The sequence below is a fragment of the Micrasema longulum genome, unplaced genomic scaffold, assembly GCF_059751315.1.
Source record: "Micrasema longulum isolate JH-2025_06_02 unplaced genomic scaffold, ASM5975131v1 h1tg000979l, whole genome shotgun sequence".
Taxonomy (NCBI): Eukaryota; Metazoa; Arthropoda; class Insecta; order Trichoptera; family Brachycentridae; genus Micrasema; species Micrasema longulum.
In genome coordinates, this window is record NW_028278169.1 from 155901 (window position 1) to 179250 (window position 23350).

Here is a 23350-nt window from a genome sequence, read left to right on the forward strand (position 1 = left end):
TTAACTTCAGATGTACCAACCAGGATAACTCTTATGACCTTTCTTTCATCCGTGTCCTTGTCTCGACATAAATATGTTTGACTTCATGAATATGTGGAAGTTTCCACATCTGTTCTTCGAAATGGAATTACGTTTTGTAATAAAAATTAACCATTTAACATTAATGTTTTAAAACACGATGACGTTGATGGATTGCATATTTTAATCAGTGTGGTTTAGAAAATATATCATCGTTATCATACTTTCCCCTTTCGCACCCAACGGTGCATAGGACACTGCATTGGCACACCAAAACATCGTATTTTGATAATCTTTTGTGATCAGTCTTACGCATCAGGTTCCAGTCGAGAGACAGTTAAATATTGCAGCTAACCACCTTTAAAATAAACATTTTATGTTGGCTCTACCAAGAGTCGAACGCAGTACCTCAAGCATTGTTGGCAAACGCCCCAACCATTGCACTACGAGACGGACTTATCTCAGCTAGATTTTATTTGAGAATTTTCACCTGAGAGAAGCCATCGAGTCAAAAACGCTCATCCAGGGTTCGGGCTCTATTTCACTTACATAACTGTATTCTTTATCCGCCCAGACGTAAAACATTACAAAGCGTAAAATGTTAAAGTATTGTAGATTTCCGTAAATAATCGATTAACCGATCCCTGAAGATAGATTTATAAGAGTTCTTGAACTTTTTCAATTTAACATGTTATTAAAAGTTTGAAAACTATTAAATATTTCTTGTATTTTTTCAAACTCCGTAAAAAAATTGTCTTACAAATTTATATCGTCAGTGACGTGTTATGAAAAACAGTTGTTATTTTTTTAATACGATATATTTACAAAAATAAATGAAAAACTAACATTGTAATCAAACAATAAAAATATGGCAAAAAAAGAACTTTTTGCCATCATAATAATAATATTGAAGTTTGCAACGGAGTAGTAATTTTACACAAACAAATGGGTGACAGCTCTACGCAAAACTGATCCCCAGGAGTCATTTTTTGGATCCAATTACTTCGAAATTGCCGAAACTACTAAACAACGTTCAAATATGTACCGACAGTGATCATTAAATGCATTATTGTATAAAAGATATGAGTTATTTTACACCAGGACAAATTTGTACCGCGAGGGAGCAAAGGGTTGGCCATTATCATTTTGAAAACGTGTAAAAGCTTTGATTTTTTAATTTAGAAATTGATATAAATATGACTTATGATTTTGATTAAGCGATGAACCTCAACCTCAATAAAGAGATAAGCTGAAACCTTATACAGATATTATGAACTTTACCCTTGATATTATGAAGATAGAAGAACATAGAAATGACCCACAATACATGACGTATTATCATACATTACATTTCAATTTCTACAATTTTTTATCACTATTTTTAAAGAAATTAAGATTTTCGTTTTTTTATGATATCCCTCAACACGGTATAAAGATGAACTTGACCTTCGATATAGGGATGAACCTGTACAAAACTCTAGTTTTACTATAAACTTACTTTACCTTTACAAAGGTTAAAGATAAACTAAAACCTTGTAAACATATTACAACAGAGATGAAGAACAATTTAGAGAAGGTAATATAGAAGTCTAGGCATCTATAGGGCTTATGACAGATCGAGTTGTGGTCCTGTGGCTAGTGTCTCGGACTCACAGACCAAAGGTCCGTGGTTCGAATCCCACTCTACCCTAACTCGATTCCATTTTCTAATAGTGAGTTATTTACAACTCGTTGAAAATGGCCCTCAAAATTAAATATTTGGTTAAATCATAAAAACGCAAATATTTATTAAAAAAAAAAAAAAAAATGTAATTGGCTGGTTTAAGTGGCCACTTAACATACTGTGTAACATTCACCATTCTGCCCATATCTGAACATCTATATTCCTTAAATTATTTCATCTGTTGATGTTTGTGGAGTTAAAGAGCTGAAACCTTTATTTATGCGGGTGAGATTCATCTGATTGAATTATTAATAGGTACTAGGCAACGCCTGAAAATTTCTTTTCAATTTCTATACTTCTTCATGGACCATGCCAATGATAGGTCATAAGCCCCGTAGATGCCTAGACTTCTACATTATCTTCTCTAAATTGTTCTGCATTTCTGTTGTAATATGTTAATATTTTTAGCTCCCTAGGGAGTTGAATCCAGTCCTTGTCTTTGGACAAACTCAAAATATTGTCGAACCCTTGTTATAGAAATGAACTTTACCTTAGGTTTAGGGATGAACTAACCTTGATATAAAGATAAACACGACGCCCGAGAGTCTATTTTAGTTCATCTTCTCTCACCGCTCTCTAATCGATAATATTTACATTTTGGTATCAGAAATAACATCGGCGCCAGATTTTTAGCGGACAAATTTACATTGTGTAAGTGCTGTTTATTCTTCTTGATAATTCAAACAAATCTACTCGAAATATTTCTGGTAATGCGGGCCTCGAGGTTCTGGGAGGAACATACATCTTAGATGTCTTAGATAGCTTTATTTGCTTGTTAATTTTCTCGCATTATCTTTGTTTTTCGTTTAAATTTACGTGCAATTTGATCTTGTAATTGATCGTGATTTACTAAATAAATATCAATGTGAAAATAAATTGGTGAATCATATTTCAAAATACGTAAGTTTTTTGCAGTCGAATGATTGGGGTTGCCATATTTGCACTCAAGATTTATACCATTTTCATGTTTCGATTGTTTTAAGTATTCTCAAGATAAGACATGCTGACGCACCTTGGATTGAAGTTATTTTCACGTTTCTTATTTAGTTATCAACTAGTTTCTATAATCTTCACAAGATTACGTCGAATATACATCGAACATACATCGAATTGAAAAAAGTTACAATATTTAAGTTTGTCCAAATGTTCGTAGACAATAGAATGGATTTCACCCCCTCGGGAGTCATTAAGATTAACAAATTACAACAGGGAATGGATGTTCAAACATAGGCAAAATAATGATGTTACACAGTGTGTAAAGTGGCCACTTAAACCAGCCAATGACAGGTCATAAGCCCTGTAAATGCCTAGACTTCCAAATTCCTTTATTCAAGGCATTCTCCATCCCTGTTGTAATTTGTTAAGTGAAAAGAGTTGTATGAAACTCCACTCTTTTTCAAGCTGTAGGTTGCCCACATAAGCCCTTGGGGTTGAATCCGGCATTACTTCATGGTGATGAGTAAGTTCAGTGCTACGGTAAATCGAATATACATGTTTTCTTACACGCGGTAAAAAGTAAAGCGTTTTATTGTACGGTGAAGTTTCTTGAAAATGTATGAATAAAATAATAACCAACTATTTGGAAACGTCACAGCTTCATGTGAACAATAGCCAATCAACTATAGCTTTGTTATGTATTGTGATAGATTTCCGATTTCCGGATAGCCTTGTTTTTTAACGTTCAGTGTGTTTTGAGAGGTACGGGGCTCTTCTTGTAAATATCGGGAAAGCTCACCACCTTGAACTTGTGACGTCACCGGCGGCGGCGGTGTAATTTTAAAATTACAAAACTGTAATAAATCATAGTAATGATAATACGATACATTAAAATAAAAATGTTTTTTTAGGTTTGGTTGGTTGGTCACACATTTTTATTTTTTTTTAAAGCGGCAAAATGTCCCCATTCATACATTCTCACACACCTACCACCTCGATTATTTTGATTTAGACATTTCAATCATAAGAGTTGGCAATTGTGTTTTATAATGCACCGTATTTTTCGATCTTCTGCTTCTGTTTCCACCATAGATAGCAAAAATATTGAATTATTTAGGAACTACATTTACTTAAGCATCCACATAAATTATTTTGTCTTCTTTTTTATTAAAGTTTTATCAATAATTGATGTAAACATAAACAAATCCATTGAATAAAACACATTTTTACTTTTACTGCAGACAACTTTATAAAAGTTATAGTGATTACTGTGCGAAGATATTTGATTGAGCGTATTATTTTTCTGACGTCATCTATTTACCTTAGATTCGTGTCTAATCACATCAAATAATATGAATATTTAATTGCGATTCAAAATTTGTAGGTATTTGTTGCAAAGGATTTACATTAAGCTACGTTTGGAGAAGGTCATCAATTAAATTTGATTCTTACATTTATTATATAACTACTTCTTCGTCTTCACGTCATGTTTTTTTGAAGTCTCGCTTTTATGAAAAAATAAGTATATGTAATTATTGAAAACGTGTTTATACCTAAACATATCTGAATTAATAAAATATGGCAGTGAATATTGATTGATATATTTTGCTGTTCAATTTTAAAAAAAGCTTTTACTAAATGAAGAATAATTTATTGGGTTATTTAGCTATTTTGTATTCAAGTCCCATTGTGTTTTTTTTGGTTAAGTTTTTTTTTCAATTTGCATTGGTGGTATTTGTTTAGTTTATCACTTCGCAGTTTACAAATAAAAACCTACGGATATTTTTTTTTAAATGTAAAAAAGCCTGGTAAGGGCGTTGAAAATATTAAAAAAAAATCAGTATTATATGACATTTGCAATCAATTGTCCCTTTTAAAGGACCCCAGTTTAGTTAGTACGATAGTTAAGTTGGTTGATAGGTCCTGCCTAGGATGATGCCAGGTTTTAAATATGTTGATGTTAGGTTTTTTTCTCGAATGGGATGATTCTAGGAATAGAGTGAATTTATCCACTTTGTTTTTTTTGGGTTTAATACATTTTTTTTTTATGGAAGTCGAAATCAGGGTGTCTTTGAAACAAGCGAAATAACGTAAAAATATTGCTTTGTAGAAACTGTTACAGAACGGTCAGTGGAGGGGGGTGGTAACGGCTCTGATCCTTCCGATCGAACCTGTTTCTCCCGGTTTATCAACAAACTAATGAACTAGCATACTCTATCGCCGTCAGAACTGAGAAAATTGGATTGAGGGTAACATACAAATTGACTATATTTATTTAGGCGCACTGGCGGTGATAGCAGTAAATGTGAATTCTGAAAAACGCAAATCTTTTATAAAATAATATATTTTTTAATTGCTAACGGTTATTGAAGCTTAAAATTTGTTTTTGCAATGTGCGAATCTAAAAAAAAGGCCGCAATACCTCGAAAACGGATCTGGGTAAGTGAGTAGGGCTTTCAAAGTACCGTAGTTATTCAAATTTAGTAATTGATATTTAGGTATTAGGTTCTGTATTCCCACTTCCAACAGTTCGTGGCAGCTCGTGCCAGAACTATAAGAAAATGCACATTAGTTGACATGGGGTAATTATAATTTTATGATGATGATGATGATGTTGGTTTTAATAATAAGGGCGCGAAAAAGGCAAACAAGTAATACCGTGGGTGTAACTATTGGCATATAGTAAAGTTTTAAAATATTTTATAAATATGTACACATAGAAAAATTATTAAACTTTACTGTTAACAAATTACTCTTTCTATTTTATATATGTGAGCACAGGCAATCATACTCTTATATGTGCGAGAACGCTAAAAAACACTTAAGCTGTAGGCACAATTAAAAGTCTTACATTCGTTAGGATTTGATTTTTTTCATTACTAAAGCTAATAACTATAATATGAAGATTATTGTGAAGCCGATGAAAAAAAAATATGTATTTGTTCCATCGTTTAATTAAATATTCTTAATTTTCATCGATTTTACCGTGAGCTATTTTCATATAAATTTGTGTGCTGCGAACCGAGTGAATATTATTTTCTGTAGACGACAAAGACAGGATGGACGTTGCGTCGCTTGGTTGATACATCTACCTACGAAAAACGTGTCTTTATACTCACATGTTCTCGCTAGCTTACTTCCTCTCTTTAACAAAGAAACACCCGATATAGTAAAAGCATCTATAAATCCTACATAAGTGTTTCTGGCTAATGATATTTTTAATAGATTCTTTTGACCAACATGCCTATAAACGTCTATAAAGAAATTATCATGTTATTACTTGTATTTAAATTATCAAAGGCTTTACTGCTTTGAGTTTTTTATTTGTCTGTGAACCAGTAATCAAGATTTCATTGTAAGTTTATGATTATTGCCTTTATAAATTATTTTGTAATCGTTTCATTGATATCTTATCTCCTCTGCATTCAGCATTGATTCAAAAATTTATTATTTTATGAGTTACATTCAACTGATAGATTTATCAAAAAATAAAAACATGGAGAGTTAAAAAATCGGATCGAAAAAAACAGTATTCCAATATACCTACATCATAGTCATCTAGCCTTAATGACAACCAATTTTTTAGATGCTCCGCAACTAAAATAAAAACGCAGTGCCTTATACATCATTGAAGATGATTAAGGCAACACAATAATTATGAAAAACGTAAGGTTTTTTCTTGATTTTGAATTTTTGATTGATTTTATGAATGACTTCAGTTTGTTGATTTAAATTGTGTTCATGATTTAAAATTATTCGTTTGATAGGTTTAATTTACTATGTTTTGATTAACATTTTATAGTTGACCTATAATTTTATTGACGATTATAAGAGATTCGACAAATCCTACGTAAATAATAATATAATAGTAATAATAATAATCAGTTTTGACTTTGAGAAGTGAGGCTTATTGGGCAGGAATTAATTTGCCTTTCAAGCATCGTACTAATATTCCAATAAAATTCTTATGGTGCCACTCCAAGGTGGTTGGTTGTCATGGTAATTTTTAATTTGTCCACAGCTGCTTTGAATAAAAATTCAGAGCAACAGTAGAACTACCGTCTAAAGTTTTTGAACTAAAAAGCCGTTTACACGTGAAAAATGCAATATTGTTTTGTCCCAGCTCTCGACTATTGCTCAAGTGTAAACAGCAATTTGTAGGACAAGATATTGTCCTGAGACATCGCCACCGAGTTAGATGGGCATGAACAGGCTATTTTCGCGGAACAATGATTAACCCCGCCACAGCGCGGCCGCCAGTGGTTGAATTGTCCTCGTGTGAACAAGCATGGACATGACCTAATGAAATTAGTGATTTGCTCGTCGTGAACGTGTCGCTCCCGTACATTTTTTCAGCCGAAAATGGAGGCAGAATAAAATAATTTTTATTATTGAGTTCGTTCTTTAACATTTTTAATAAATCTTGGTATAAAATTAATAATGCTGTTCGTAAATTTGCTCGTAACAAACGCCGTCGTGTATTCATTTTCGCACCGCTCACATGTGAACTGCTGCCGAATGTTCGTATTGTCCCAGCGTTCTGTCCTGTGCGGTCGAAGCTGTTCACGGAGCTGTGACAAAAGAATATTGTCACATGTACTTATTTTATAATCCACGTGTAAACGGCTCTTTTTACTTATATATAAAATATGGATTCCGTTTCAAACATCTAACCAACCTGTAAAAAATAACCGATAGTAATTATGCTATTGATTTCAAATTAATTTGTAATTTATATATTCAAGTATTATTAAATCAAATCAATTAATCTAATTAAATCAAATCAATTAAATCAAATCGAATAAATTTATTTATTCAACTATTGCTTTTTAGATTGTTTAACTGCACCCGTGTTAAGCCATGATAATTAACAGGGAAAAAATACTGTAAATTAATATAAATAATTTCATACCAACAGGCATCAGTCGGCTATCGCCGGCTGTTCCATTCTGGGGAATTCGGCCCTTTGGGCCTTATGTAATTGGCCCTCTGGGCCTCGTTTTACGCCCCTACGGGCCTAAGTTGATTGGCCTCGGGCCTCGGTTGGTTAGGATCTCGAGCACCTTGAAATATCGCCCATTGGACTTTACAATTTTTTTTGTTCAGTTTAGTGATAAAAAAGAATTTGTTATTCAGAATAATGCTACTGAACTCGCACAAAAATTACAAATTTAATATATTCTCCATACACAAAAAGCTCGGTTTAGTAAGCGATCAACATTGAACAGCGAAGAATCTGTAAATGAAAATAAAAACAGTCAGCTATTGCTGACTATTACATGCTACTTAATTTAGCCTATCGGGCCTTATATAATTAGGCCTCTGGGCCTTAGTGAATTTGTTCCAAAGGCCTTGGCTAATTAGGATCTCGGATGCGCTGTTTAATTTATTCATAAAACCAAGAAAATGCATATTTATAAATCACTTTGTAAAGCGCCCTCGAAGGATTGAAAATGGTTTATTTTACAAAAATATTAATATTAGAATATAAATTATACAAACTTACAAACACAATCCAATATAGGACAAATACAAATTTTAATAATAATAATAATAAGGATAGTATAATATATATACATATATATATTTATAGTTTTTATTTATACAAATTGACGGACACATTATACATATTACACAGATACAGATCACTCTCGCGCCTATATTAACATCTCGAACACGATAAAAAATTTGATCAATTAGCGATCTTGTAGATATAACTTTAAATTAAAATATCCGCATACCAGCATAAGAAAAAACGTCTATCAATAGATTCATAATATTGTAATGTGTGAGACTCTATTATTGCCACTAGTAGATATAAATCAGAAGTATGTATTTATAACGTGTACATCCAATAATATTTCTACTCTTGTAATCTTAATGTCTCGTCAATCTACTTAAGTGGTTTGTTTATGTTTATATCACCTATGTAGAACGTCGCGGTCCTAATACTGGTTAATAGAGATATTTCAGGCATTTCTTTTGATAGATCCGATTGTATTTAATATTGCCTATTTCCATGACACGGCAAAATTAGGGTGGATTAAAAAAATACATATATTTATTTGGTGCGTACTCTCAAGTAAAAATCTTGCAAAAGGAAATCAAGCTGAGATTTATGGCCTCATGGTGTACTAGTAAGTGCATAGTCTGCCCGGAAATAAAAAAAAATAACAAAAATTTAATTTAATTAAAATACAGTAAATTCAATTTTAATCCACCAGTGGCATGTATTTAGAAAGGTAAGTTACAAAAATGTGTGAAAATAATATGTCCATAGAGACAATATAGGTACAATGTAGTTGATATGTAATATGTATGTATTCAATTTTCTAATAATTTATTTACATATACGCCCAATGGGCATTTTTATGGACACATTTATACATAGAAAATTATTATAAAAAAAGTAGAAAGACTCAATGGTTTATGGTAGACTTTGTGGGAGTGGAAGCGGTAGAGAGGTGTTTATAATTGAATTTGATTCAGTGATCGTTTGAAAGAAGAAAACTTGTTATCAAAGAAATCAAGACTGGTATGTTTGTTGGCAGACCTAAAAACTCTGGGCATAGGGAAATGAAAACTAAAGTTAGTTCTATGGTTATCGGTATGAAAGAGTAAGTTTTGTCTGAGGTTTCTAGTTGGGATATTTAATTTTATTGAGCTCAGTAGTTCAGGCGCATCAAAGAGTGAGTTGAGAATTTTAAATAGGACTATAAGGTAATACATATAATATGGGTATCGCGGCTTAAGGTTACAATAAGAGCAAACTCAGCACAAACCTTTCATTAAAAAAATAAAATTCTTGTGTATAAAAAATACACAATGATGGATCCTGGTGGAAATAATTCGAAAAACATAAAAAAATAAACGCTTGTTTTTTTCACCACAACAGGCTCGGAGGCCCAATTACAGTTGTGAATTATGGCACAAAACACCTGACTTGTGAAAATTTACATATTTTTTTTTTGTGTTCTAACCGTGAATCGAACCCGGAGCCTTCCGTGCGTGAGTCAAGCGTCACGGAGGCCGCCTCATACGAAATGTAACTAGTCTGATTGGGTGATTGGACCAGTTTTGATTCATAAATCATATAAAGAAAAGTTCTTTTCATAACAGTTTAGTTCATTTTTATAACAGCAAAATATATGATAAAATCTGATTGAATGATCAAAATATACGAAGTATTCAGTGATACAAGCAATTACTGCATTAATAACGAAGATTCACTTCGTAGAAACCCATTATTCAATAAAAAATACATCAATACAACAGAGATACATTATAAGTTATAAATACCTTGTATTATAACATTTTAATCGTCGTAAACTAATACCCAGATTACAACACTATAACCAGGATGTCTGAATGTTTTTCTTATTTGGCTCAGCTACATTTAATTTAAATTTAATAAGCATTTGTTCGATATGAAACCATAAGGCGGCCTCCGTGGTGTAGTGGTCAAGACGCCTGACTCACACACGGAAGGTTCCGAGTTTGATTCCCGGTAAAAACACAAAAATTAAATGTGATTTTTCTCAAGCCTGGGTGTTCTGTGTTGTAATTCACAACCGTAATTAGACCTCCGAGCATGTTGTTGTGAAAAAACAAACGTTTATTTTTGTATTTATATTGTGGTGCAAAAAAATAAATATGTTGATTGTTCCGTGTTTGTGTACCTCATATTCATTAAAGACCCTGTTTCAAAATTCCTCAATGTCCAATTTTTAGTAGAGTGTTTATACTGAATACCACTGTTTTACTATTGTTTTTTATGTATTTTAATGAAATAAAAGCATGTTTATTGCAGTGAAAATTTTATAAATATTGTATGTTAGTAAATTTAAATTTAAAATACAATGTTATTGTGACATTTGCTGTTTTAAGACGATATTTGAACCATTGTGGTTTTTAGTACAAACTAAACAAAATTAAATAAAAATTAGTATGAACAGTTGAAAAAAATATCGGTTTTTCAAAAACTTGTATATTCAGTAGTTGAACTCTTGATATTTAGATTTGTAAAAATATTCAGTAAACACTGCTAAAAACCCATATAAAAGAATGTCCAAAACACCTTTGGGCTCTTAAACAATGTGTGATAGTGGCATTACATAGTGGTAGAAATGCTAATTTAATGTTATTTTTTTATCATTCATCCAAATTTATATAGACAGTTGTTGTTTTTGAACATATTTCGAATTGTCCTGAAGATGAGTCGGATCGACGGTCACAAAGCAGGTGTAAAGTGGCTAAACGTTTATATTTTATAAAATTCGTTGAGCAAAAATATTTAAAAATATTATCAATTGGAATTTTTAATAATAATTTTGATGTTGCACAATATGAAATCCCGACTTGATAAAATTGTTTGCTGAGAAAGTGGATCAACCAAAGAAAATACAAATTCATTTATGTATTATCGAACGTAAAATGTAAAAATAATTACAATCTTATCATTTTCCGTGAAATCTAAAAATAACAAATCTTTTAATTTATCTGAAATAATTCTACATAGTATCGTCTTTATCAGTTCCTTATTGGCACCCAGTGGTGCATAGGGCACTGCATTGGCACTCCAATTGCAAAGTATCTAGATAATGATCTTGGCGGCCTCCGTGGTGTAGTGGTCAAGACGCTTGACTCACGCACGGAAGGTTCCGGGTTCGATTCCCGGTGAGAACACAAAAATTTAAAAATGTGATTTTTCTCAAGCCTGGTTGTTTTGTAATGTAATTCACCACTGTAATTGGGCCTCCTGACCTGTTGTGGTGCAAAAAAAATGAAATGAAATGAAATATTTTTTGTTAAATGGAAGATAAGGTGATCAGTCTAACGCTTCAAGTGACAGTTCAGGAACGGTGAAATAGAGTAGTGTAAAACCATCTTTGAATAAATATTTCGAATCGAACTTCCCTGAAATTGAACCCGGAAACTAATGCATGGTAAACAAATGCGTTCAATTTTGTAAAATTAGTACTACGTGTACTACTTAGTGTACTAACGAGGCAGAATTTTCTATACTCGATTATTTTTTCGGTATTTTTACCTGAGAGCAACTTTTGAGTCAAAAGCACTTGTCCAGGATTCTGGTTTCACATAGTCGATATATTTGATGTAAAAATAAATTTTGAAAATACTTATTTATTTCCTTACTATTCAATAAACATATTTAATAAAAATATAAATAAAATAAAACGTAAAGATGTCGAAAATGCTCTTTGAAAATGTATTAAAATTTTTCAAATTATCAAGAAACGGATATATTCTTGGATATATTAATAATAAAATACTTACTTAAAAATTTACTTACCTACACTTAAATAATACCTACTGTTTACTTTTTTTTTGCCAAACACTGCTATTATTTTTGAAATTTTTAAATTTTGTACCTATCAACTTTTACGTAATATTTTATCTTTATTTTTGTATTTCTCTTAAGCGTAATGTAGTTCGATACTTAAAAATATGTTTTTATTAGATGCATGTTTATTAGACCTGCATATTACCTTTTGTAACGAAACGCTTGAATTGTAGTTTTTTGCCTGTCATGTAAAAGCCATCTGAGCGTATATATAATAAATTTAAAAAAAGTGAAATATAAAAACGAATATGTATATATGTCTAGACATGTTCCTAGGCACTATATATTTATTTACTGTGATACTGTTTAATAATTATCATATTTTAATCTTATAATATAATCACTTTGAATGAATTTTACGCACTAAGAAATTCGTTTATCTTATTATTTTAAGCAACGAATTTTTTACAAAAATCTCTTAAAAAATAGAAATAGTCAAATAATGCATAATACACACAAAAAAAGAATTTATATAGTTTGCATCGAAAAAAGTTTATGTTTAAGAATACTGTAATATTAGGTCTTACTTATAAACCTGGTATTAAGTTACGCCTAGGCATAGTGATAAAATGACGATCGAATGCTTATTCTACTATATCTACTATACTTTAATAAGGATGATATTCCCATCCGTATTCTACCACTATTCCTAAGCGTAACTTTTTACCAAGTTTATGAGTAAGGCCCATTATGCACTACCAAGTTTTGGTCAAAATATGCAAAAAGGGGTGCATTAAAAAATCTGACTAAACAAACATTTTTTTATGTAATAAAAAACCCAATATAATACCCTATGTATTACTATATACTCGCATTTTTTATTTATAGGGTTCTATTTTTTATGTTTATATACAGTTTGTTGTATAAATATGTGACTGTTAGTATCTGATAAGGTTGTTTATTTTCTCACGTTTTCTCCAATACAGGAAATACGTATTTTTCTATTGGATAAGTACCAATTCGCAACCTACTCATTATCCAGTAAACTCGACTTTATTATCATCTACTAATCATTATAAGTCAAATAAACGTAATGTTGGTTATATGTAAGTAATACTATGATTGAAAAATAACAATATTTATATTATGAAACCATAAACAGAAAAATAAAACTCAAAGTCGACACAAAGAGTTTTTCAAAAATGATTTTACTAGGGTTTAAAATTGTGCAGTGGGTTTCTCTTTACAATAATAAAAAAATGCCAAAGGATATTTTTTAAATCCGCTAAGCTTCTATTTTAACGTCTTGTTGGGAAAAATATATAATAGGCAGTTATGAAAAATATACCACAACACTTTTTTTCTGCAATTGGCGGGAATTTAACCGCGGCGCGTGGCGGGGCGGCGCTAGTTTCACAGTTGCCCGTCTAACTTCTAACAAACTGCGCCCGGCCGTCTAAATTAAAGTCTAAAAGTAAAATAAATAAAAATAAAAATACTATCACGTTGTTTCCTTGTAGATGTAGGCAGAGAAAAAAGAACGCCACTTTAATGTGTCTTTGCATACAGACCTCGCTTTCTCCACATTTATTCAATACACGCACGACGTTTAATCCGACTTTTGACATGTTCAACTCCAAGTTTTTGTTGCAATTTGTTATGTCATGTCTTTCCCGGCCTTCCTCGTTTTTTTTTATCTATCGACCATCGCATCGCAAATCCTTTTAGCCGTTCTTTTACTGTCCATTCGCTTAGCATCCAAACGAACGAAGCACTCCTTTTATTGTCTCAGCCTTACATAATGCACTTGAAAGTTGGACACCTATCGTGCATAGTTTTACCACACATTCGCCCGTATAATTTTCACAGTAAATAACATCTTATTAAATTGACATACACACTTGTTTGTGTTTCTAAAAATTAAACCAAAATAAATTGGTTATTAACTAGACAGAGAATTTATATTACATTTAGAATACGTAATTTATTTTTTAACGTGGGCTGAGTTACACAATACCTACTGCGAATATATTAATTAATAATCTTGTATAAGCACGTGTTTATAATCAAACTTTTAAAAGTTTATAACATTTTAATTGCGGTAGTTTTATAGTAGCTCAGAATAATATTGAATCGAAGATGTTTTTACTTATAATTTAAACGTTTTCTATGTATTGTTTAGAGCCTTTTGCAACAAATAAAAAAAGTTGACGTTAAATGATTATTGTTACCCATATTTTCGTCAAAGTGCCAAATATCTATTTTTATTAAAACTTATAATATTATAAATCAAACACTGATTTAAGTGTTCTGAACACTTTATTTTATTTTTACAAATATAAAAAATATAAAAACAAAAATTTCGTAACAAATGTAATGCGGTTTACGTGGGACAAACTGGGCGCTCTTTCTTAACTAGATATTCAGAACACATAAAATCCTTTAAAAATAAAAACCAAGATTCTCAATTTGCCAATCACTTAATTGAAAATAATCATAAAATTCATATCTCAAATAAACCAATTCCATTACATGTTAAAGGCAAAGGGCATAAACTTAATATACTCGAAAAATTGGACATTAATAAATATCTAAATAATCCTAATTTTAAAATAATAAATGAACAAACCAACCTAATATCTTCACCACTATTAAACATATTTAAATAGACTGTTATTCTTTACTTTGTACCTTTTTGTACACGCTTATATGACGCGTAATTAAGAGATGAATCATGTTACAATTGCATTTATATATTTTGATAAGAAATTCTTAAAAATAGAAATATTGTATAGTAATACATTTAAGTGTTCAGTAGACTCAAATCAGTGTTTGATTTCTAATACTATAAGTTTAAATATGGAGTTCTACAAAATAAACACCGAATCAATCAATCAATATATTTTTATTATCCAATCCTTTTTGCCCGTTTTGACTAAAACGTAACAATTATTTCACTTTTACTCATTTTTCTAACCTTTGCAGAGATCCGTGCATTTATTATGCTACGAAAACAATTACAAATTAACACGACTTTTTCTCAAAGAGGACTGGTCTACTTCTCTACTAAATTTCCATTGTCCACAAGAACAATTAGTAAGCACTCACACTATTTAATTGTATATACGACCTATGTTAAAATTAAATAAAATGTTTTCCTCGGTACGGGACTTCCCAGCGAAAAAACATTATTTTAAATTTTAACGAAATACTACAATTGTAAAAGAATAAATAAATAAATTATGTAAAGCTATGACTAGCATTATACTGTATATAAAATCGATAAAGGGGTGCTGCATTGGTTTGGACACGTAGAGCGAATAGACAGCCAATTGACGGCTAAAATATTTAAGATGCGAATGTTGATGCATGCAGTAAACGAAGATGATCGAGAACGACATGGCCTGCCCAAATCAAATAAATACTTGCATGAGGAGATGTACGAATGAAGATGAATAGAGGTCTGTATATAAATACAGAGTAGTCCGGCATATTGTTCTCTCCGACCATCCCTACGGGAAAACAGCGAGATGGTTTGTATTTTTATTAATGCAACAACTGGTCCTTAGACTTGTTATTTATTTATCTTGTATATATATATATACATATAAAGACAGACATGTATTTTACATAAAAGTAACAAAAAATAAAGAAGAAAAATAAAAATATGAAAAATAATTATTTTTACATATTAGATAAAATAAATGGGTATACTATACATATAGTTACATATAGATATTGCAGTGAGTGGAAAGAATAAAAATGCATTTTTAAATATAAAGATAGTCATGTATTTTACAAAAAAGTAGCAAATTTTTAAAAATGAAAATAAATGAAGAAAAAAAATTACATATAAACGACTTTGTAAAGACGACTGCAAAGTATCAACAATATTTTGAGTGTATCCAAATGTTTATAAACAAGGCTGGATTTCGCTCCCTAGAGTTATCAAGATTGTCATTTTTTGCAGCACAGGGGGAAATATTTTTGAGTCAGTAATATGGATATCTAGGCATTTACATGGCTAGTTTTATGACCTGTCATTGGCTAGTTTTAGTAACCACTTTACACACTGTAAAACAATCACCATTCTGTCTATGTTTGAACATTCACGTTTCCTCAATGCTTTGATCTGTTGAGGTATAGCCGTATTCCCTTCTCAACAATGTTTTCCTCGCTGTTGAAATACATTTCAGACTCCAAAATATTTGAGATAGTTCCAATAATTCTACTTGAAACGTGGAAATGCAACTCTTGGAATAACAATTTTGCCAATTAAACATTAAATTTTTAGTAATATGCTTTTGCTATCCTAAAAAAAATCTTCTTTTTAATTTGTAAAAAAACTGCTTGCAACGTTATAGTTGTGAACCATTTTTATGACTACAAGAGTAGACATTTTTTTGGTAGTCGGTTACTACAATAATAGTTTATTAAATCGGTATCGACTGTTTTGACAGTCGAGATTCAAATAAATAAATCATAATTCATTACTCGCGCTATAATTATTCTTATTTGTTATTGGACATGTCTTGTTCGAAACAAAAAGTTAATCAGAGATAAAACGCAAGTAATATTAATGACCCTGTTCCGACCATTTTTTCAACACAATGCAATGACTTAGTTACAACTTGATCATTTTACTCGGAATGCAGGTAGTTTCTCTCAGATACATCTCATATTTGTGAAACCTGACTGTTTGTATCTAAGCACTTGTACCAAGCTGAAACTGTTTATACTTGTATATCATTTACCAACCAAAGCCGAAAAAACCCTTTATTTGGATTCCTAATTTATGTAAATATATTTTTTTGGACAAAATTTTGCCGTATACGTCATAAATAATCGTTTAAAGTTTAAGATCTCTGATCCATGATACTACCTACCATGAAACTACAACTAACGGAGTTCGTATTGATTATTTTTATCTAATTATCAACATATTAAATTAAACAAATAAATAAAAATACATGGGTTTTGAACAAATAATCTTTGTTGTTAAATGATTTCCTTTTCTCGTAAAATAAATTAATAAACCCATGTTCTAATAATAACAACAAACCATCTGGCCGTTTTTCCGTAGGGGTACCTATAAAGGATAGAACGCCGTATCACTCTGTCTTTGCATACAGACTTCGCTTTCCCTACATTCATTTCTCATGCACGCACGCTAATTATTCCTACTTTTCTATCTAAGTATTTGTTGAATTTGATCTTGCCATGTCTTTTTTTAAATATTTTTATTTTTTTATTTTCTTTTATTCAGGAAACATACAGTACAGTTACAAAGTTTAATATTTTACACAATTAGACTTAATTCTAATGGACCAGTGAAGTTTCCATATTATAAAGCAATTATATGTAAGGTTAATTATGAAAGTATAAAAAAGAGAAAGAAAAAGAAAAACATAAATGAAAGTTGTTTAAAAATTAAAATGTAAGTGAAAAAAAGATATTTTAAAGTATATTAAAAATGAAGAAAATTTCTAAGAGTAATTAAAAATTAAGAATTGAAATAAAGAATGAAAAACATGCTCAGATGTAAAAATAAAATAAAATAGTAATAACATTTAAAAAAAAAAAAGAAAAAACATAAATATACACATATTTATTTTAAGGGATTCGAAGAAACGATGAGAAGAATCTTTATGTGAAATATAAGACAGTAAATTTAGGTCAATTTAAAAAACATCTTCAAAATTAATGACACATTATAGTAAGAGCAGCAATATATTGATTTTATTTACATATATAATATAGGTAATTAAAAGTAGTTTAAAAGTATAAAAACATGCCAATGAAGCAAAGAAAAAATAAAAAATAAAGAAGGAATAACAAGTATAGCAAGTGATCTTTAAAATTTGAAAAAGCAATATAAGGAGAAGATTTTAAACTAAGAGAAGTCGATAAAATTTCATTAAAGCGATTTTAGTAGTATTAAAAATTTCAAAAGAGATATTTGATTTATAATAATAATATTAATGTATGTAATTTGAGTGATATTAGAGAAAAAGGGACTAACGGGAGTTTTATTCAAAAGTTTTCAATACACTATTTTTAAATAATTGTAATCCTGTATGATAGATATCTATATGGTTAAAAAAGCTGTTAAAAGTGGAACACGATCTATGTAAAAACGAATTCTGGCAATAGTTCGTATTGACACTAGGTATTCTTAAGGTTGGGTGATTTCGTAGGGCACGTGTCTTTCTCGGTCTTCTCCGTTTTCTGCATCCATCGACGTTCATATCGTAGATCGCGAGTGTTACGGCGATGGGGAGTTGAAGAGACTGCACTTTAACTACATGCTGGAACTGTGTGACTACGTCGAACTGGACTGACTGGGCGTTGTGATCTCTTTATAGGCCACGTTCCTTTGTTCTTCATATCTCCATGGTAGGGACGATTTGAATGTACTGCAGGATGACGACCTCGTCTTTATGTGCAAAACTGCTAGAGTTGCATGATATGTTGTTTTGGATTCTATAGAAAATGATGACTCGCTTCATTAGTTATTGCACTATAATTTCAGGTGTATTATTTAGCCCGTGTGTCATCAACCCTATATATCGTTTTACCACACGTTTGCCCGAGAGATCGCATTTCGACAGCTTTCAACTTACTCTCATTATTTTTCTAATTCCATGCTTCGCTGCTATACATTACGGTCGGCACCAAAACTCCACTGTGAACTGCTAGTTTTGCCTCTGCAACAAACATTCGTTTGTCTATGTATTTCACCCTTTTCCCGGCACTCACCCTCCTTTCAATATATTTCTCAGACTTTACATCCCTAGTAAACATGCTTCCCAGATACACAAATTCTTCTACCTGATTCAGAATATCTCCGTTCACACTGATCTCACATTAAGTTACTCATCTTTCATCCATTTCAAGCAAATCGCTTTTCTTGCATACATCGTAGACGTTTGTTACCAAGAATTGCAGGTCTTCTTCGCTGCTTGCAAGGAGTACGGCATAATCAGCGGCCACGTTCTTCCACTAATTACAGTATAAATATTTTTTAAAGAAACAATAAAGATACAGTAAAAAAACGAAAACAAGTTGGAAATTATTATATAAATTTTATTAATAAGTACACATTAATGTGTGTAAGTAATAATAACTTTTCTGAATTTGATTATCACCTAATTAAAAATAATCACACTTTTGATAGTAAAAATGTATTAAATATCTAACAAATTGGAAATAGAGGCCAAAAATTATATATTTTATTAAATAATTGTATATTACCACTTACCGACTTTTCTATATCCACCGGTTTCGAGACGTACCCGCCTCTTCGTCAGGACACCAATTAAACCAACATGCAAAACCCACTATACACCTTCACCATAGTTGTAACACAACAATATAAAATTAACATGACATGCATTTTAATAAGCACATGCGCTGAGTTGGACAAACATGCACTGGTTTCGCATGTTGGTTTAATTGGTGTCCTGACGAAGAAACGAGTACGTCTAGAAACCGGTAGACATAGAAAAGTCGGTAAGTGGTTATATACAAATATTTAATAAAATGTTTGACCGCAAAGTGAATGCTTTCAATATATGTTTAAATAAATTAATGTTTAAATAAATTAAAAAACAATTTTTCTATCTTCCCTGGTTTTACGTTTTTAGGTTTTTAATTTAATATTAGATAGAAAAAGAATAGTTTAATTTGTTTTGAGGTATTTTTGAGGAGATGAGGGTGTCAGCCACCAGTGGCCGACACGGCCCAATTGAAATAACTCGGTGTCGGCCACCGGTGGCTGACACGGCGATCAACGTGTTAAGAACCAAAATGAACGATTTAAATAATAATCGCTTTCCGAAAATGTTACCCAGTAAGGTTTTCCGAAATAAGGCTGCGTAATTATTTGGTACTTTTGACTAAGTACCAAGAAATTACACTTAAATAGGCGCATATGACTTGAGCTCAAAAGGTGTCAAAAGATAACTGAATCTGAACTGTCAAGCCTTCAGTATCAGTTACTTTGATTATATTACAATTTTATCCACTCACTCACTGCGTTATGTAGATCAGCCACGGCGTAGATCGTATTATTGATACCATTATAATTTACAATAATGTTATGAGCCTTTGGGTGTCATGACTGTGTCAAATAAATGAGTTTTTTTTCTTGCTTGGGCAAGGCGTTTGTACATTTTATATAAGTCGTAGTTCTAAGAATGGATCTGCATTATTTTATGTGAGTTCATTGACGTTATGGGCGTATATTGTCATTTCTAAGCCCACCTACGTATAAAATAAAGTACATGCACGTAGGAAGTGAAAATGTATCTATTATAAAAATAAATCAATTTTAAAAAAACATAAAACAATAGAATTAGAGAATATTATGGAAGTCTAGGCATTTACAAGGCTTACGACCTGTCTTTGGATGGTTTATGTAACCATTTTACACACTTTGTAACATTCTATCTGTTGATTGTTGTGAAGTTTAAGAGCTAAAACCTAAAACCTTTATTAATGCGGGAGAGTTTTTTCTGACTGAATTATTTCACCTACTAGACAACGCCTGAAAATATTTTTTTCAACATTTATAGATCTCGAACCAGTTGGTTTAATCGATTTTTGAGTTTGTTAAAATTTTAATAACAGTAAAATAAGTAATGAATATTCAAAAGCTTCACCTACATAAATGTATATTTCTTTAAATATGTAGATGCTTTTATGTGCTTAAGCAATGCTGAAATACGTTTTTTGATACCAATATTATTTATTAGGTCACCAATGCTAATTAGTAGGCAGTGCATTGAAGATTCTGCGGATAGCAACCTTTAATGATCATTCGTCATAGTAATTATTTAATAGGGGATTATTTATTTAGTATTTTAACTTGCCTCGAGTTATAAACGTTTTGAATACTAATCTTATAATCGCATTTGAAAAAATAATCTAAAACTATTTGATATAAAAAAACTGTTCCATTACTGCTAAAATGTTGGTAATTTAAATAAATAATTAACCCGTTTAAAAATGGATGATTCGAAAAACAAAGTTTCTTTCGTCAGGCAATCTTTTGTAATATTCAAACGAAACATATTTCGAACAATGTATGTGTTTGTACATCATGTACATAATTGAATGTGACACAAATCATTCATTTGAATCTAATAAAAACAGAATTATAATGAATGTTCATAAGCATTATTCATTAATACCATAAATTGCATTGAATAGCAGGGATTGAGTTAAATGTGTCATTAATTAGCAGATTTATTGAAAATAAAACAGTTAGATCGAATAAAATTATGTTTTTCCAATTTGAGTTGTTTTAACTGTAGCTATGAAATTACGATTTTTCACCGGTGGGACAGGACGCTTCACCACTATTTTCATGAGCATTTTTTTGCAATATTTGTACATCAATTCTTTTGGATTAAATCGCACTCGATTGAAGTGATTCAATATCATTCAACGATATCTAGATCGGACAACACGCCATAAAGTTTCATAATTTTGTTGTTGTTGTAATAATTATATATTTATGTTGCGGTTATTCCGTGAAGTGATGCAAAGTAGGTCACATGGAAATTAAGATTTTTGATTAAATTTTGATCTTGTATGATCCTTAGCCTCGTTTTTTAACTTTTTTTTCTTCTCGTTTCAGGTGACGATTCGCGAACAGCAGTCGAGTGGGCGTTGCTAAAAAAACTAGCACATTCGGATATCATCGGGAAAATATCAAAGCTTTCCACGTGAGTTCAAGATTATTAATACACTTGCGATACTGTTAGTGTGTCATAGTTGTTCATACCGAGAACATTGTGGTTTTGTTGTGTCAATAGACCCATCGCTTCGCGTCCTGATTTTTTTTGACATCTGAACAAGTGAATTCAAATTACAAACTTCGAAGCTCTTTAAGCATTAATATTTGTTACCAAGACAAAGTGGAAGTTTAATACTAACAGTGTTGTGCCATAACTACTACGAAAATACATTTACATATATCTGTCGTTATTTAAATGTAATCGAAGCCTGTTAAGCATTGTATCTCTAAGTGAAAGTTCTGTGAAACTGCGCACGATTTAAGGATTACACCCAAAGATCTACATATAAAATAAACTAAATTTAAGTTTGCTAGGTGAGCGTTAAAACAATCAAAATTTTAGTTTAATTTCCAAGTGTTCTCGTGATAAAGCGGTGCATTTTTGCGCTGGCGAACTGATTTACTCTACGTGTTAACTTTCGAGGGGTCTTCTCCTCGATCGGTGAATCTCGGTACCCGGGTATCACCGCTTGTCATCCGGCAGTCGGGTGAATGCGCGTCTGTTTCGACGGCCTATGCTTCGCGTCGCAGCGCCTAGCTGAAGACGATGAAGCAGGCATGATCACCCTAGGGGCAGTGCAGAACGGCCACCCTGTGGTGGACCAAGTTCCCAAGGAGACCATGGCGTCTCCGCCAGATCTGCAGGCCCTCCTGCAGTCCAAGGACGACCGGATCGAGGAGCTGGAGAAGCAGCTGCGACAGAGAGAAGAAGAGATCCTCCAGTTGAGGTCGCACCTTGACAAGTTCAAGAGTGTGTTTCCTTACCACGTTCAGAGCCCTAAACACGTCATCAGGCCGCGGAAGCAAAGAGCTCAGGGGATATCGGCTGAGCCGCAGAGTGAGTCTACTCTGCAAGAATTAGCTCAGCAAACGTTCCCAACATTCGACAAAGATGAAAGGTGAGTAACTTTTTTTTCTGCTAATCTCTGTACTCTTACGGTAATGTAAAACTCGTTTAATGAAGGGGGTGTTCTCTAAATAGAAAGGCACAATAAACAATAACAAATGTATTACCATTAATAAAACATCTACTCGTACGTAGAGATGCAAGGCGGTAAAATTATCTCAGTATTTTACCGGAATTTTACCAGATTTTGGTAAAATACGGTATTTTACGGTATTTTTCGGTAAGAAACGAATTTGACGAACTCATTTTTATTTTTCAAATATATTACAAATACGAGTAGCTTTGTTTTAGGACACTTAACATGACTGCAAAAACCAGTTTTAGATCCATTTAGTATATTTTTTTCTATAAAATCTATAGGGACGTAATTATACACAAAAAACTGATTTTAAGCACCATTTTTTCAAAATCACGGCATGAGCGGTGGTCGTTTAAGGTTTTAAACTTAAGGTTTTACTAAGGACTCTATTTCCACCGATCCTGTTAAGTGTCAACACATAATAACCTTTTCTATAAAAAAAGTTAAAAAAAAGGACATACCGAATGACCTTGAACGTACCATACGTATAATAAATCTCGAAAACCACCCGATGGATCGAAACCTGGTTTTCGCAGTCACGTAAAGTGTCCTAAAACAAAGCTACTCGTATTTGTAATATC

At 31.7% G+C, this 23350-nt stretch overlaps 1 protein-coding gene across 1 annotated transcript in view; it reads left to right on the forward strand.

The window, feature by feature from the left end:
- Positions 1-23350, forward strand: part of for (cGMP-dependent protein kinase for) — a 328386-nt gene that overhangs the window by 68065 nt on the left and 236971 nt on the right. Inside the window, exon 2 of the mRNA XM_088232398.1 lies at positions 21625-22682. Within this exon, the coding sequence (XP_088088524.1) occupies positions 22276-22682 (407 nt within the window). The 5' untranslated portion in view covers positions 21625-22275. The remainder of the gene's footprint in view (positions 1-21624; positions 22683-23350) is intronic.